Here is an 18,606-nt window from a genome sequence, read left to right on the forward strand (position 1 = left end):
TGTATTATATAGCCAAGATGATTGCCTATAAAATGATGGTAGTCTTACATTTGGAACCTGAAAGTCAAAAGTTCAAAACAGTGTTACCCTTTGCTCACCTAATTTAAGCAACAGGTCATTTTCTGATGACACATTCCCTTTAAGGACGACAGAGTGATGTCAGTTATTTCAAGTGTGTCTTAAGTCATATAATTGTACTCTACCTGTAGGCAGCGAAAAGCAGAAATGTGCTGTTGCAACCTATTGAACGCACAGTTAGAGCTCGCATGAATATACATGTGTTTCCAGGGTCCCTCCTATTTCTTTATCGTATGTGAATGCCTCCTTTATGTTCCTTTTATTTCTCTTCTCTGCACAGATGACATTCACGGCATTATCCATTATTGTTTACCCTTACACAAAAACAATGCTAGTCAGAATGCGTATTCTCTTCTGCGCACATTTCAGACCATATTAAGGAATTGCATAAATGTCAGACTTAGAACAATATAATAATGCTTATATGTGGTGTTATTGTTCTGTGGCGCTCACCTTAGCACTTCACGTGGGATGTTTATCAAAAATTGTTTTAGATGCTAATATATGCTTACCATTATAAAAGAATTGATCAAAATATTAAAGGGAACCTGTCATAAATTTTATGCACGCTTGATACAATGGGCAGCATAAAATCATCATTACAAAGAATTATGTTTTACTCTAAATTGCTGCAGAGCAGTTTTAGGCCACATTCACATGGTCAGTGTTCGGTCAGTATTTTACATCAGTATTTGTAAGCCAAAACCAGGATTGGAACAATCAGAGGAAAAGTATAATAGAAACATATGCATCACTTCTGCATTTATCACCCACTCCTGGTTTTGGCTTACAAATACTGACCAAATACTGACCATCTGAACATGGTATTAAAGAGGCTGTCCAGTCTACACATCTGCAGTCACTCTGTGACTGCAGACTGGTGAATTCTCACTGCGCCCACGCTGCGTGCTGTGAGGATTCTCTTGCGCCATCAATGAGCAATCATGTGATGGTAAGTATGAGATTTGTATAGTTATGGTCATATTCCATTCCAACTAGACTGTATCCGGCATCTCTCAATACACTTGCATTAAGTGAGGCCAGATACAGTTTTGTTGGCATGTGACTGCAAGTACCCAAATCTCATACTTGCAGTCACGTCCCCTCCTCTCTCTGCACCAACTTCAGAGAATCCTCATAGAACATGTTGTGCGAATGTGAGATTTTACAAGTCTACAGTAAAATGGAGTGACTGCAGGCTTGTAGTTTAACCCCTTCCTGACCCATGACGCCACGTAGGCGTCATGAAAGTCGGTGCCAATCCGACCCATGACGCCTATGTGGCGTCATGGAAAGATCGCGTCCCTGCAGATCCGGTGAAAGGGTTAACTCCCATTTCACCCGATCTGCAGGGACAGGGGGAGTGGTAGTTTAGCCCAGGGGGGGTGGTTTCACCCCCTCGTGGCTACGATCGCTCTGATTGGCTGTTGAAAGTGAAACTGCCAATCAGAGCGATTTGTAATATTTCACCTATTATAACTGGTGAAATATTACAATCCAGCCATGGCCGATGCTGCAATATCATCGGCCATGGCTGGAAATACTAATGTGCCCCCACCCCACCCCTCCGATCGCCCCCCCCAGCCCCCCGATCTGGCCGGTACACTGCTCCGGCTCCCCTCCGTCCAGTGCTCCGCTCCCCCCCGTGCTTGTGTCCGCTCCCCCCGTGCTCCAATCACCCCCCCGTGCTCCAATCACCCCCCCTGCACTCCGATCCACCCCCCCCGTGCTCCGTTCCAGCCCCCCCGTGCTCCGTTCCAGCCCTCCCGTGCTCCGTTCCACGCCCCCCGTGCTCCGTTCCACGCCTGCCACACTCCGATTCCCCCCCCCCCTGTGGTCCCCCCCCCACCCCATCATACTTACCGATCCTGTCGGGGTCCCGTCCGTCTTCTCCCTGGGCGCCGCCATCTTCCAAAATGGCGGGCGCATGGGCAGTGCGCCCGCCGAATCTGCCGGCCGGCAGATTCGTTCCAAAGTGCATTTTGATCACTGAGATAGATTATATCTCAGTGATCAAAATAAAAAAAATAATAAATGACCCCCCCCCCCTTTGTCACCCCCATAGGTAGGGACAATAAAAAAATAAAGAAAAATTTTTTTTCCACTAATGTTAGAATAGGGGTAGGGGTAGGGTTAGGGGTAGGGTTAGGGGTAGGGTTAGGGTTAGGGTTAGGGCTAGGGTTAGGGTTTCGGTATGTGCACACGTATTCTGGTCCTCTGCGGATTTTTCCGCTGCGGATTTGATAAATCCGCAGTGCTAAACCGCTGCGGATTTATGGCAGATTTACCGCGTTTTTTTTCTGCGCATTTCACTGCGGTTTTACAATTGCGATTTTCTATTGGAGCAGTTGTAAAACCGCTGCGGAATCCGCACAAAGAAGTGACATGCTGCGGAATGTAAACCGCTGCGTTTCCGTGCAGTTTTTCCGCAGCATGTGTACAGCGATTTTTGTTTCCCGTAGGTTTACATTGAACTGTAAACTCATGGGAAACTGCTGCGGATCCGCAGCGTTTTCTGCAGCGTGTGCACATACCTTTAGAATTAGGCTATGTGCACACGGTGCGGATTTGGCTGCGGATTGGCCGCTGTGGATTCGCAGCAGTGTTCCATCAGGTTTACAGTACCATGTAAACATATGAAAAACCAAATCCGCTGTGCCCATGGTGCGGAAAATACCGCGCGGAAACGCTGCGTTGTATTTTCCGAAGCATGTCAATTCTTTGTGCGGATTCCGCAGCATTTTACACCTGTTCCTCAATAGGAATCCGCAGGTGAAATCCGCACAAAAAATGCTGGAAATCCGCGGTAAATCCGCAGGTAAAACGCAGTGTCTTTTACCCGCGGATTTTTCAAAAATGGTGCGGAAATATCTCACACGAATCCGCAACGTGGGCACATAGCCTTAGGGTTAGGGTTGGAATTAGGGTTGTGGTTAGGGTTGTGATTAGGGTTATGGCTACAGTTGGGATTAGGGTTAGGGGTGTGTTGGGGTTAGTGTTGGAGGTAGAATTGAGGGGTTACCACTGTTTAGGCACATCAGGGGTCTCCAAACGCAACATGGCACCACCATTGATTCCAGCCAATCTCGTATTCAAAAAGTCAAGTGGTGCTCCCTCACTTCCGAGCCCTGACGTGTGCCCAAACAGTGGTTTACCCCCACATATGGGGTACCAGCATACTCAGGATAAACTGCGCAACAATTACTGGGGTCCAATTTCTCCTGTTACCCTTGTGAATCTAAAAAAATGCTTGCTAAAACATCATTTTTGAGGAAAGAAAAATGATTTTTTATTTTCACGGCTGTGCGTTGTAAACGTCTGTGAAGCACTTGGGGGTTCAAAGTGCTCACCTTACATCTAGATAAGTTCCTTGGGGGGTCTAGTTTCCAAAATGGGGTCACTTGTGGGGGGTTTCTACTGTTTAGGCACACCAAGGGCTCTGCAAACGCAATGTGACGCCCGCAGACCATTCCATCAAAGTCTGCATTTCAAAAGTCACTACTTCCCTTCTGAGCCCCGACGTGTGCCCAAACAGTGGCTTACCCCCACACATGGGGTATCAGAGTACTCAGGAGAAACTGGACAACAACTCTTGGGGTCCAATTTCTCCTGTTACCCTTGGGGAAATTAAAAAATTCTGGGCTAAATAATTATTTTTGAGGAACGAAAACGTATTTATTATTTTCACGGCTCTGCATTATAAACTTCTATGAAGCACTTGGGGGTTCAAAGTGCTCACCACACATCTAGATAAGTTCCTTTCGGGGTATAGTTTCCAAAATGGGGTCACTTGTGGGGGGTTTCTACTGTTAAGCCACATCAGGGGCTCTGCAAATGCAACGTGACGCCCACAGAGCATTCCATCAAAGTCTGCATTTCAAAACGTCACTACTTCACTTCCGAGCCTCGGCATGTGCCCAAACAGTGGTTTACCCCCACATATGGGGTATCAGCGTACTCAGGAGAAACTGGACAACAACATTTGGGGTCCAATTTCTCCTGTAACCCTTGGGAAAATAAAAAATTCTGGGCTAAATAATTATTTTTGAGGAAAGAAAACGTATTTATTATTTTCACGGCTCTGCATTATAAACTTCTATGAAGCACTTGGGGGTTCAAAGTGCTCACCACACATCTAGATAAGTTCCTTTGGGGGTCTAGTTTCCAAAATGGGGTCACTTGTGGGGGGTTTCTACTGTTAAGCCACATCAGGGGCTCTGCAAACGCAACGTGACGCCCACAGAGCATTCCATCAAAGTCTGCATTTCAAAACGTCACTACTTCACTTCCGAGCCCAGGCATGTGCCCAAACAGTGGTTTACCCCCACATATGGGGTATCAGCGTACTCAGGAGAAACTGGACAACAACTTTTGGGGTCCAATTTCTCCTGTTACCCTTGGGAAAATAAAAAATTGCAGGCTAAAAATCATTTTTGAGAAAATAATTTTTTTTTTTTATTTTCATGGCTCTGCGTTATAAACTTCTGTGAAGCACTTGGGGGTTCAAAGTCCTCACCACACATCTAGATTAGTTCCTTTGGGGGTCTAGTTTCCAAAATGGGGTCATTTCTGGGGGATCTCCAATGTTTAGGCACACAGGGGCTCTCCAAACGTGACATGGTGTCCGCTAATGATTGGAGCTAATTTTCCATTTAAAAATCCAAATGGCGTGCCATCCCTTCCGAGCCCTGCCGTGCGCCCAAACAGTGGTTTACCCCCACATATGGGGTATCAGCGTACTCAGGACAAACTGGACAACAATATTTGGGGTCCAATTTCTCCTATTATCCTTGGCAAAATAGGAAATTCCAGGCTAAAAAATCATTTTTGAGGAAAGAAAAATTTTTTTATTTTCATGGCTCTGCGTTATAAACTTCTGTGAAGCACCTGGGGGTTTAAAGTGCTCAATATGCATCTAGATAAGTTCCTTGGGGGGTCTAGTTTCCAAAATGGGGTCACTTGTGGGGGAGCTCCAATGTTTAGGCACACAGGAGCTATCCAAACGCGACATGGTGTCCGCTAACGATGGAAATAATTTTTCATTCAAAAAGTCAAATGGCGCTCCTTCCCTTCCGAGCCTTACCATGTGCCCAAACAGTGGTTTACCCCCACATGTGAAGTATTGGTGTACTCAGGAGAAATTGCCCAACACATTTTAGGATCCATTTTATCCTGTTGCCCATGTGAAAATGAAAAATTGAGGCTAAAATAATTTTTTCGTGAAAAAAAAGTACTTTTTCATTTTTACGGATCAATTTGTGAAGCACCTGGGGGTTCAAAGTGCTCACTATGCATCTAGATAAGTTCCTTGGGGCGTCTAGTTTCCAAAATGGGGTCACTTGTGGGGGAGCTCCACTTTTTAGGCACACGGGGGTTCTCCAAACGTGACATGGTGTCCGCTAAAGAGTGGAGCCAATTTTTGATTCAAAAAGTCAAATGGCGCTCCTTCCCTTCCAAGCCCTGCCGTGCGCCCAAACAGTGGTTTACCCCCACATATGAGGTATCAGCGTACTCAGGACAAATTGGACAACAACTTTCGTGGTTCAGTTTCTCCTTTTACCATTGGGAAAATAAAAAAATTGTTGCTAAAAGATAATTTTTGTGACTAAAAAGTTAAATGTTAATTTTTTCCTTCCATGTTGCTTCTGCTGCTGTGAAGCACCTGAAGGGTTAATAAACTTCTTGAATGTGGTTTTGAGTACCTTGAGGGGTGCAGTTTTTAGAATGGTGTCACTTTTGGGTATTTTCAGCTATATAGACCCCTCAAACTGACTTCAAATGTGAGGTGGTCCCTAAAAAAAATGGTTTTGTAAATTTCGTTGTAAAAATGAGAAATCGCTGGTCAAATTTTAACCCTTATAACTTCCTAACAAAAAAAAATTTTGTTTCCAAAATTGTGCTGATGTAAAGTAAACATGTGGGAAATGTTATTTATTAACTATTTTGCGTCACATATCTCTCTGGTTTAACAGAATAAAAATTCAAAATGTGAAAATTGCAAAATTTTCAAAATTTTCGCCAAATTTCCATTTTTATCACAAATAAACGCAGAATTTATTGACCTAAATTTACCACTAACATGAAGCCCAATATGTCACGAAAAAACAATCTCAGAACCGCTAGGATCCGTTGAAGCGTTCCTGAGTTATTACCTCATAAAGGGACACTGGTCAGAATTGCAAAAAACGGCAAGGTCTTTAAGGTCAAAATAGGCTGGATCATGAAGGGGTTAAGACTGGACAATCTCTTTAAGCTCTCCTTAAATATCCACGGGTGCTCTCCTCTGACTTTTCCCTGCCCCGTTCTGCCTGATTGACTAGTCTCTATGTGCAGATGGGGAAATACTAGTCAATCAAAACAAATGATGCTTCTGGCTGCATAAAGTTAGTGACCCCTTTTAAAGGGGTTTAAATATTTTTGTAATCCGGTTTGTGTGTGATGCATCAGCACTAAGTAGTCTAAGGCTGGTTTCACACAAGCACTCGGCAGGGCTGCGGATGGCAGCCTTCTTCCTCCGTTAAGCCCCACCCACTGTCGCGCCTCTTCATTTAGCTCCGCTTACGTCTGCATTCGTCCTGCGTACCCTATCTTTAACATTGGATATGCAGGCCAAGCGAATGTATGCAGATGCCTCCGCATGTGTCGTTTTCATGCTGCGCCGACTGCAACAAAATGCAACATGTTGCACTCGACGCAGTTCAGCACAGAGTCAAAATGATGCATGCGGAGGCGTCCACATACATCCGCATGGCCTGTGTATGTTAAAGATAGGTACGCAGGACACATGCAGAAGTATGAGGAAGTAGCCGGGGCTTAACAGAGGATGTACGCAGCCCTCCGCAATGCCCTCGAACACAAATGTGAACCCGGCCTAAGTCACATGCTTAGTGAAAGGAAGTCCACCTGTGTGCAATCTAAGTGTCACGTGGTCTGTCCGTATATACACACCATTCTGAAAGGCCACAGAGGCTGCATCTCCATTAAGCAAGAGGCACCACTAACCAAACAACACCATGAAGACCAAGGACATCTCCAAACAAGTCAGGGACCAAGATGTTGAGAAGTACAAGTCAGGGTTGGGTTATTAAAAAAAAATCCCAATCTCTGATCATCCCCGGAGCACCATCAAATCCCTAATCAAATGGAAAGAATATGGTACCACAAAAAACCTGCAAAGAGGGCCACCCACCAAAACGCTCAACCCGAGCAAGGAAGCCAAAAATCAGAGAGACAGCACAGAGACCAAAGATAACCCTGAAGGAACGGCAGAGTTCCCAAGCAGAGCCTAGAATATCTGTCCATACGACCAGAGTAAGCCATACATTCTATAGAGGTGGTTTTTATGGAAGAGTGGGCAGAAAAAAGTCTTAAACTTGTTTGCCAAATGACATGTGGAACACTCCCCAAATGTATGGAGGAAGGTGCTGTGGTCAGATGAGATCAAAATGTATCTTTTTAGCCATTAAGGTAAACACTATGCCTGACGCCAAACCAACACAGCTCATCACCTCAAGAACACCATCCCCACAGTGAAACATGGTGATGGCAGCATCATGCTGTGGGGATCTTTTTCAGCAGCAGGGACAGAGAAAATGGCCAGAGTGGAGGGGAAGATGGAAATACAGGGAAGCAAACCTTGTTTTTGTCAGTGATATGAGACAGGGACTGAGGTTTGCCTTCCAACAAGAAAATGACACATAGCATACTGCCAAACAACACTCGAGTGGTTTAATGGGAAACGTGTAAATGTTTGGGAATGACTGACAGCCTTCTGTTTACTGTGCATAGGCAGAAATCTACCAGTCAGTGGTGAGGGCAGAGTTCATGAATATGGAGAACTGCATGGCAGCAGGTTTACTAATCCTCTTGGTGATAAAACAATGATTTTATTAAAACTACAGTAAGTGAACTGGAGTCAGGGTTTCTGTCCCCACATTATGATTAGGTAGGAAAAACCTGATGACAGATTCCCTCTAAGGCAATGATGATATTTAATTGGTTATCTTCTGTTTGCTACCAGTTTTGTCCTGATCAGGCGATGCTCTGTCGTGAGATATGGATATGTCCCTATTGACTATCGGCAAACATTTGCAGTGTACATAGCATTTACTTAGCAAGTTGGAGACTACTGTGCTGTTACTCTACTCAGTGCTGTATTGGACCAAAAAAAGCAATATTGCAAAACTGATATGAATGGACAAATTCTAAAAATATTAATGTATGCTTTGTTTGTTTCCACAGTACATTCATTCGGCAGGAATCATCCACAGAGTAAGTAATGTATATCTCTATACATCACAACACCACCCCATTAAAATCAAGCACATACAGAATCAACAGAGAATATACTCTGAGCCCAACAAATGCAATGGTTGTAAATAGCCTGGTACCCAAGTCTGAGGTGGCCACAGAATCGGCTCCAACCTGATTGGACAAATTCAACCTAACAGGGAGATGCTGCTCAGAGAAAATGCTAAAATAAAATCAATCTTGCATGTCAAATGAAGTGACCCTATCCTAAGACATTCCGTTTTCGGCTTGGTTTGATTTGCAGGCTCATGTGAATACAGACAAGTCAGGTCAGCGTGTGTCCCTGCTAGTCTGTTAGTCTTTGTATGGAAAGGGCTGGTTATGTTGGTATATAACATTCCTCCATAACCTTTAAGGGTTTGAGGGCCCCAATGTTGCCTTGAACCAATCCCAAGGGCCTCAGTACAACGTAAAGGCATGTTAACATTGGAACCCTTATTGAAAGTATCTGCCATAAACGATGGCTGCCAATTCCACTTCTTAGTCTAGAATCAGAACGGTCCCCGTCTCACATGTCTGCCCTCCAGAAATGATCAGGGTGTGTTATTTTTTTCTTTATTGGACTCTAATCCTTTCATATGTTGCTCTATATAATGTTTCCCCATCAATGGGATTACATATTAATTTTTGCTATTTTATAGGACTTGAAGCCCAGCAATTTAGCTGTAAATGAAGATTGTGAATTAAGGGTAAGCATGCCACTATCTGTCTCTCTGATTTGCTTCTTGCTGAAATCCTTAAAGGTATTAATTCAAATCAGTTTTTGACACACTGCCGATTTTGCAAGTTTTCCCATCTACAAAGAGCGGATAGATCTGTAATTTCTATTGTAGGTACACTTCACTTGTAAGACAATCTTAAAGAAAATAAAAACCGAAAATGAGTGTGTGATTTTTTTTTTTGCACAATTTAATATTATAATAAATCCCCCCCCCCTTCCCTTACCCCCACCATTATTAACAATTATCCAACAATGTTACAGTTTACCATGAGTTTTGCGCTACAATGGTACAGACAGGTGTCACTCTAATTGATCCTATCCAACCATGGCTGCTATAGTTTTAGTTGGAAATATTCCTGTTTATTCCTCTTGGTGTAAATACTTCTTTCATGTTAAATTACATGTATATGTCAGTGGGTCCCTAGGGATGATGCACCCATACACCATGGTTTAACACTAAGATCCAAAAGGAGGACAATCTGTGACAATGCCAAAGCATATGCAGTGTGTCTGCCTTCCTGTAGCTCTTGACCAAGTTTGTGCACACTACTAGCAGGGATTTTGGCCCACTCATCCATGCAGATCTTCTCCAGATCTTTCAGGGCTGGCCCTTCTATTAGGTTCAGGTCTGGCGTCTGGCTAGGTCACTCCAGGACCTTGAAATGCTTCTTATGGAGTCACTCCTTAGTTGCCCTGGCTTTATGTTTTTGGTCATTGCCATGTTGGAAGACCCAGCCACAGCCCATCTTCAATGCTCTTTCTGAGTGAAGGAGGTTGTTGGTCAAAATCTTGCAATACATGGCCCCATCCATGCTCCCTTCGATTCGGTACAGTCGTCATGTCCTCTTTGCAGAAAAGCATTCCCCAAAGTATCATGTTTCCCCCACCATTCTTTACTGTTGGGATGGTGTTCTTTGGGTTGTACTCATCCTTCTTCCTCCAAACATGGCGAGTGGAGTTAATACCATAAAGGTTTATTTTGGTCTCATCTGACCGCAGAACTTTCTCCCATGCCTTCTCTGGATCATCCAGATGGTAATTGGTGAACTTCAAACGCACCTGGACATGTTCTGGAGTGAGCAGGGGAACCTTGCGTGCCCTGCAGGATTTTAATCCATGACAGCATATTGTGTTCCTAATGGTAATGTTTGTGACTGTGGTCCCAGCTCTCTTCAGGTCATTGACCAGGTCCTCCATGTAGTTCTGGGCTGATTCCTGACCTTTCTGAGAATCATCCTTATCCCACGAGGCGAGGTCTTGTATGGATCCCCCGACCGAGGAAGATTGACAGTCATCTTGTGTTTCTTCCATTTTCTAATAATTACTCCAACAGATGTTTCCTTCTCACCAAGCTGCTTGCCTATTGTCTTGTAGCCCATCCCAGCCTTGTGCAGGTCTACAATTTTGTCCCCAGTATCCTTAAACAGCTCTTTGGTCTTGGCCATGGTGTAGAGCTTGGAGTGTGATTGATTGTGTGTGAACAGGTGTCTTTTATACAGGTAACAAGATCAAACCGTGATCAAAAAAAAAAAAAAAAGTAAATAAACCCTCCCTCCCTTTATCACCCCCTTAGCTAGGGAAAAATAATAAAACAAAATATATTTGGTTCCAATTTCCTATTAGGGTTAGAGTTGGACTAAAGTTAGGGTTGGGGCTAAAATTAGGGTTAGAGTTGGGATTAGGGTTAAGGTTGGGATTAGGGTTAGGGGTGTGTTGGGATTAGGGTTGGGGTTAGGGTTGAGATTAGGGTTGGGATTAGGGTTAGGGGTGTGTTGGGGTTAGGGTTGTGATTAAGGCTGCCTTCACACATCAGGTTTTTGGTTTCAGGCTAAATCCGGCAAATTTGCCAAAAAACTGATCCGGTGTAAATTGTGAAAAACTTATGCACCGGATCCGTTTTTTTAGTTGGATCCGGCTCTCTTTACTGCGCATGGATTTTTGACAGAGAGAGAGAGAGACACACGGATTCGGTAGCCGGAAACGTTCATTCACACATCCGTTACATGCGTTTATTGCCGGAAACGTCCCTTTGGGCTTTCGCCGGACACCAAAAACGTTGCAGGGAACGTTTTTTGTGTCCGGCAAAAAAGCCTGAAGGGACGGATCTGGCACAAAACGGATGAAACGCGTGTCCTTCAGGCACAATCCGGCGCTAATACAACTCTATGGGGGAAAAACGGATCCGGTGTAAGAAAAAAAATGGATCCGAATTGTGCCTGAAACTGCCGGATTGTGCCTGAAAGAAAAACCCTGATGTGTGAAAGCAGTCTAAGGTTATGGTTAGGGTTGGGATTAGGGTTAGGGGTGTGTTGGGTGTTATGCTGTGCTATCAGGCAACACAGTGTGCAGTAATCAGCGCACATACAGTGATATGGCAATAACCCAAAAACAATAGAACAAGCTCTGAGACGTGGAATCTCTGCAGACTGCACACCTGAACCTATCCTCACACAACTAAAAGCAGCAGTGGATTGCGCCTAACACTACCTATGCAACTCGGCACTGCCTGAGGAGCTGACTAGCCTGAAGATAGAAATACAAGCCTGACTTGCCTCAGAGAAATACCCCAAAGGAATAGGCAGCCCCCCACATATAATGACTGTTAGCAAGATGAAAAGACAAAACATAGGAATGAAATAGATTCAGCAAAGTGAGGCCCGATATTCTAGACAGAGCGAGGATAGCAAAGAGAACTATGCAGTCTACAAAAAACCCTAAAGCAGAACCACGCAAAGGGGGGCAAAAAGACCCACCGTGCCGAACTAACGGCACGGCGGTGCACCCTTTGCGTCTCAGAGCTTCCAGCAAAAGAGAATAGCACAGCTGGACAGAAAAAACGGAAACAAAAACAAAGTAACACTTATCTAGCAGAGCAGCAGGCCACAGGAAAGATGCAGTAGCTCAGATCCAACACTGGAACATTGACAAGGAGCAAGGAAGACAGACTCAGGTGGAGTTAAATAGCAAGGCAGCCAACGAGCTCACCAAAACACCTGAGGGAGGAAGCCCAGAGGCTGCAATACCACTTGTGACCACAGGAGTGAATTCAGCCACAGAATTCACAACAGTACCCCCCCCTTGAGGAGGGGTCACTGAACCCTCACCAGAACCCCCAGGCCGACCAGGATGAGCCACATGAAAGGCACGAACAAGATCTGGGGCATGGACATCAGAGGCAAAAACCCAGGAATTATCCTCCTGAGCATAACCCTTCCATTTGACCAGATACTGGAGTTTCCGTCTAGAGACACGAGAATCCAAAATTTTCTCCACAATATACTCCAATTCCCCCTCCACCAAAACAGGGGCAGGAGGCTCCACAGATGGAACCATAGGTGCCACGTATCTTCTCAACAACGACCTATGGAATACATTATGTATGGAAAAGGAGTCTGGGAGGGTCAGACGAAAAGACACCGGATTGAGAATCTCAGAAATCCTATACGGACCAATAAAACGAGGTTTAAATTTAGGAGAGGAAACCTTCATAGGAATATGACGAGAAGATAACCAAACCAGATCCCCAACACGAAGTCGGGGACCCACACGGCATCTACGATTAGCGAAAAGCTGAGCCTTCTCCTGGGACAAGGTCAAATTGTCCACTACCTGAGTCCAGATCTGCTGCAACCTGTCCACCACAGAATCCACACCAGGACAGTCCGAAGACTCAACCTGTCCTGAAGAGAAACGAGGATGGAACCCAGAATTGCAGAAAAATGGAGAGACCAAGGTAGCCGAGCTGGCCCGATTATTAAGGGCGAACTCAGCCAACGGCAAAAATGACACCCAATCATCCTGGTCAGCAGAAACAAAACATCTCAGATATGTTTCCAAGGTCTGATTGGTTCGTTCGGTCTGGCCATTAGTCTGAGGATGGAAGGCCGAGGAAAAAGATAGGTCAATGCCCATCCTACCACAAAAGGCTCGCCAGAACCTCGAGACAAACTGGGAACCTCTGTCAGAAACAATATTCTCAGGAATGCCATGCAAACGAACCACATGCTGAAAGAACAAAGGCACCAAATCAGAGGAGGAAGGCAATTTAACCAAGGGCACCAGATGGACCATTTTAGAAAAGCGATCACAGACCACCCAAATGACCGACATCTTTTGAGAAACGGGAAGGTCAGAAATGAAATCCATCGAAATATGTGTCCAAGGCCTCTTCGGGACCGGCAAGGGCAAAAGCAACCCACTGGCACGTGAACAGCAGGGCTTAGCCCTAGCACAAATCCCACAGGACTGCACAAAAGCACGCACATCCCGTGACAGAGATGGCCACCAGAAGGATCTAGCCACTAACTCTCTGGTACCAAAGATTCCTGGATGACCAGCCAGCACCGAACAATGAAGTTCAGAGATAACTTTACTAGTCCACCTATCAGGGACGAACAGTTTCTCGGCCGGACAACGATCAGGTTTATTAGCCTGAAATTTCTGCAACACTCTCCGCAAATCAGGAGAGATGGCAGACACAATGACTCCTTCCTTGAGGATACTCGCCGGCTCAGATAACCCCGGAGAGTCGGGCACAAAACTCCTAGACAGAGCATCCGCCTTCACATTTTTAGAGCCCGGAAGGTACGAAATCACAAAATCAAAACGAGCAAAAAATAACGACCAACGGACCTGTCTAGGATTCAAGCGCTTGGCAGACTCGAGATAAGTAAGATTCTTATGATCAGTCAATACCACCACGCGATGCTTAGCTCCCTCAAGCCAATGACGCCACTCCTCGAATGCCCACTTCATGGCCAGCAACTCTCGGTTGCCCACATCATAATTACGCTCAGCAGCAGAAAATTTCCTGGAAAAGAAAGCACATGGTTTCAACACTGAGCAACCAGAACCTCTCTGTGACAAAACCGCCCCTGCTCCAATCTCAGAAGCAGCAACCTCGACCTGGAACGGAAGAGAAACATCTGGTTGACACAACACAGGGGCACAGCAAAAACGACGCTTCAACTCCTGAAAAGCTTCCACGGCAGCAGAAGACCAATTAACCAAATCAGCACCCTTCTTGGTCAAATCGGTCAATGGTCTGGCAATGCTAGAAAAATTACAGATGAAGCGACGATAAAAATTAGCAAAGCCCAGGAATTTCTGCAGACTTTTCAGAGATGTCGGCTGAGTCCAATCCTGGATGGCCTGGACCTTAACCGGATCCATCTCGATAGTAGAAGGGGAAAAGATGAACCCCAAAAATGAAACTTTCTGCACACCGAAGAGACACTTTGATCCCTTCACGAACAAGGAATTAGCACGCAGTACCTGGAAAACCATACTGACTTGCTTCACATGAGACTCCCAATCATCAGAGAAGATCAAAATGTCATCCAAGTAAACAATCAGGAATTTATCCAGATACTCACGGAAAATGTCATGCATAAAAGACTGAAAAACAGATGGAGCATTGGCAAGTCCGAACGGCATCACCAGATACTCAAAATGACCCTCGGGCGTATTAAATGCCGTTTTCCATTCATCTCCCTGCCTGATTCTCACCAGATTATACGCACCACGAAGATCAATCTTAGTAAACCAACTAGCCCCCTTAATCCGAGCAAACAAGTCAGATATCAATGGCAAGGGATACTGAAACTTAACAGTGATCTTATTAAGAAGGCGGTAATCAATACACGGTCTTAGCGAACCATCCTTCTTGGCTACAAAGAAGAACCCTGCTCCCAGTGGTGATGACGATGGGCGAATATGTCCCTTCTCCAGGGATTCCTTCACATAACTGCGCATAGCGGCGTGTTCGGGCACGGATAAATTAAATAAACGACCCTTAGGGAATTTACTACCAGGAATCAAATTGATAGCACAATCACAATTCCTATGCGGAGGTAGGGCATCAGACTTGGGCTCTTCAAATACATCCTGAAAGTCAGACAAGAACTCTGGGATGTCAGAAGGAATGGATGACGAAATAGACAAAAATGGAACATCACCATGTACTCCCTGACAACCCCAGCTGGTTACCGACATAGAGTTCCAATCTAATACTGGATTATGGGTTTGTAGCCATGGCAACCCCAACACGACCACATCATGCAGATTATGCAGTACCAGAAAGCGAATAACTTCCTGATGTGCAGGAGCCATGCACATGGTCAGCTGGGCCCAGTACTGAGGCTTATTCTTGGCCAAAGGTGTAGCATCAATTCCTCTCAACGGAATAGGACACCGCAAAGGCTCCAAGAAAAATCCACAACGTTTAGCATAATCCAAATCCATCAGATTCAGGGCAGCGCCTGAATCCACAAACGCCATGACAGAAAACGACGACAAAGAGCATATCAAGGTAATGGACAGAAGGAATTTGGACTGTACAGTACCAATGACGGCAGAGCTATCGAACCGCCTAGTGCGCTTAGGACAATTAGAAATAGCATGAGTGGAATCACCACAGTAGAAACACAGCCTGTTCAGACGTCTGTGTTCTTGCCGTTCAACTTTAGTCATAGTCCTGTCGCACTGCATAGGCTCAGGTTTACTCTCAGACAATACCGCCAGATGGTGCACAGATTTACGCTCGCGCAAGCGACGACCGATCTGAATGGCCAAGGACATAGACTCATTCAAACCAGCAGGCATAGGAAATCCCACCATGACATCCTTAAGAGCTTCAGAGAGACCCTTTCTGAACCAAGCCGCCAGTGCAGATTCATTCCACAGAGTGAGTACTGACCACTTCCTAAATTTCTGACAATATACTTCTATATCATCCTGACCCTGGCATAAAGCCAGCAAATTTTTCTCAGCCTGATCCACTGAATTAGGCTCATCGTAAAGCAATCCAAGCGCCTGGAAAAACGCATCAACATTACTCAATGCAGGGTCTCCTGGCGCAAGAGAAAACGCCCAGTCCTGTGGGTCGCCGCGCAAAAAAGAAATAATAATCAAAACCTGTTGAATAGGATTACCAGAAGAATGAGGTTTCAAGGCCAGAAATAGCTTACAATTATTTTTGAAGCTCAGGAACTTAGTTCTGTCACCAAAAAACAAATCAGGAATAGGAATTCTTGGTTCTAGCATAGATTTCTGATCAATTGTATCTTGAATCTTTTGTACATTTATAACGAGATTATCCATTGAGGAGCACAGAGCCTGAATATCCATGTCCACACCTGTGTCCTGAAGCACTCTAATGTCTAGGGGAAAAAAAAAAAAAAAAAAAACTGAAGACAGAGCTGAGGAAAAAAAAATGATGTCAGGACTTCTTTTTTCCCTCTATTGAGAATCATTGGTTTTGGCTCCTTGTACTGTTATGCTGTGCTATCAGGCAACACAGTGTGCAGTAATCAGCGCACATACAGTGATATGGCAATAACCCAAAAACAATAGAACAAGCTCTGAGATGTGGAATCTCTGCAGACTGCACACCTGAACCTATCCTCACACAACTAAAAGCAGCAGTGGATTGCGCCTAACACTACCTATGCAACTCGGCACTGCCTGAGGAGCTGACTAGCCTGAAGATAGAAATACAAGCCTGACTTGCCTCAGAGAAATACCCCAAAGGAATAGGCAGCCCCCCACATATAATGACTGTTAGCAAGATGAAAAGACAAAACGTAGAAATGAAATAGATTCAGCAAAGTGAGGCCCGATATTCTAGACAGAGCGAGGATAGCAAAGAGAACTATGCAGTCTACAAAAAACCCTAAAGCAGAACCACGCAAAGGGGGGCAAAAAGACCCACCGTGCCGAACTAACGGCACGGCGGTGCACCCTTTGCGTCTCAGAGCTTCCAGCAAAAGAGAATAGCACAGCTGGACAGAAAAAACGGAAACAAAAACAAAGTAACACTTATCTAGCAGAGCAGCAGGCCACAGGAAAGATGCAGTAGCTCAGATCCAACACTGGAACATTGACAAGGAGCAAGGAAGACAGACTCAGGTGGAGTTAAATAGCAAGGCAGCCAACGAGCTCACCAAAACACCTGAGGGAGGAAGCCCAGAGGCTGCAATGCCACTTGTGACCACAGGAGTGAATTCAGCCACAGAATTCACAACAGTTGGGGTTAGGGTTGGAGTTAGAATTGGTGAGGTTCCACTGTTTAGGTAAATCAGGGGTTCTCCAAACGTGACATGGCGCTACCATTGATTCCAGCCAGTTTTGCGTTCGAAAAGTTCTGAGCTCTGCCGTGTGCCCAAACAGTGGTTTACCCCCACATATGGGGCATCAGTATTCTCAGGACAAATTGGACAACAACTTTTGGGGTCCAATTTCTCCTGTTACCCTTGGGAAAATAAAAAATTGGGGCTTAAAAAAAACATTTTTGTGAAAAAAAAATATTTTTTTATTTTCACGGCTCTGCGTTATTAACTTCTGCGAAGCATTTGGGCGTTCAAAGCGCTCACCACACATCTGGATAAGCTCCTTGGGGGGTCTAGTTTCCAAAATGGGGTCACTTGTGGGGGGTTTCCACTGTTTAGGCACATCAGGGGCTCTGCAATCGCAACATGACACCCTCAGACCATTCTATCAAAGTCTGCATTCCAAACGGCGCTCCTTCTCTTCCAAGCCCTGCCATGCGCCGAAACAGTGGTTCCCCCCCCACATATGAGGTATCAGGGTACTCAGGACAAATTGCACAACAACTTTCTTGATCTAATTTCTCTTGTTACCCTTGTGAAATAAAAATTTGGGGGAGAAAAGATCATTTTTGTGGAAAAATATTTATTTTTATTTTTATGGCTCTACGTTATAAACTTCTGTGAAGCACTTTGGGGTTCAAAATGCTCACCACGCATCTAGATAAGTTCCTTAAGGGGTCTAGTTTTCAAAGTGTTGTCACTTGTGGGGGGTTTTTACTGTTTAGGCACATCAGGGGCTCTCCAAATACATCATGGCGTCCCATCTCAATTCCAGCCAATTCTGCACTGAAAAAGTCAAATGGTGCTCCTTCTCTTCCGTGCGCCCAAACAGTGGTTTACCTCCCTCATATGCGGTATCGGCATATTCAGGAGAAATTGCACAACATATTTTGTGGTTCATTTTCTCTTTTTACACTTGTGAAAATAAAAAAAATTGGTCTGTGAGAGCCAGGATTCTTGCTGGTTGGTAAGTGATCAAATACTTACTTCATACACTGTGATTTTCTGGTTTTTATGTCTCTCACAGTTGAAGTACACCTACGATAAAAATTACAGACCTCTCTATTCTTTGTAGATTGGAAAACTTGAAAAATTGGCAGTGTATCAAATACTTATTTTCCCCACTGTATATCAGTTTTTATGTAGAAGTACTGATATCTTTTTCTGTGTTTTAATACTCTGGTATTAGATTTATTTTTATTTTTTTGCTGTACATGATTATGTTGCAGTCTGATTCCATTATTCAGAGCTGTGCCGAGCCGCAGCCAAGTGTGCTTGGGAAACCATAGACCGTGTGTTCTGACTTCTATGGAAGAGTTTTCCAGACATGCTTAGTCATGTTGTAAGTGGTCACTGAGCAGGGAGAAGGGAGTAGGTGAGCTGTGACTA

The 18,606-nt window shown here is 44.7% G+C and overlaps 1 protein-coding gene across 2 annotated transcripts in view; it reads left to right on the top strand.

The window, feature by feature from the left end:
• MAPK11 (mitogen-activated protein kinase 11) overlaps positions 1-18,606 on the top strand; it is a 79,082-nt gene that overhangs the window by 42,231 nt on the left and 18,245 nt on the right. For both annotated transcript variants that reach the window (XM_069764926.1, XM_069764927.1), the window contains 2 exons: positions 8,320-8,349; positions 9,030-9,077. In XM_069764926.1, coding sequence (XP_069621027.1) covers positions 8,320-8,349; positions 9,030-9,077 — 78 coding nt within the window. The remainder of the gene's footprint in view (positions 1-8,319; positions 8,350-9,029; positions 9,078-18,606) is intronic.

The sequence above is a fragment of the Ranitomeya imitator genome, chromosome 4 (assembly GCF_032444005.1).
Source record: "Ranitomeya imitator isolate aRanImi1 chromosome 4, aRanImi1.pri, whole genome shotgun sequence".
Lineage (NCBI taxonomy): Eukaryota > Metazoa > Chordata > Amphibia > Anura > Dendrobatidae > Ranitomeya > Ranitomeya imitator.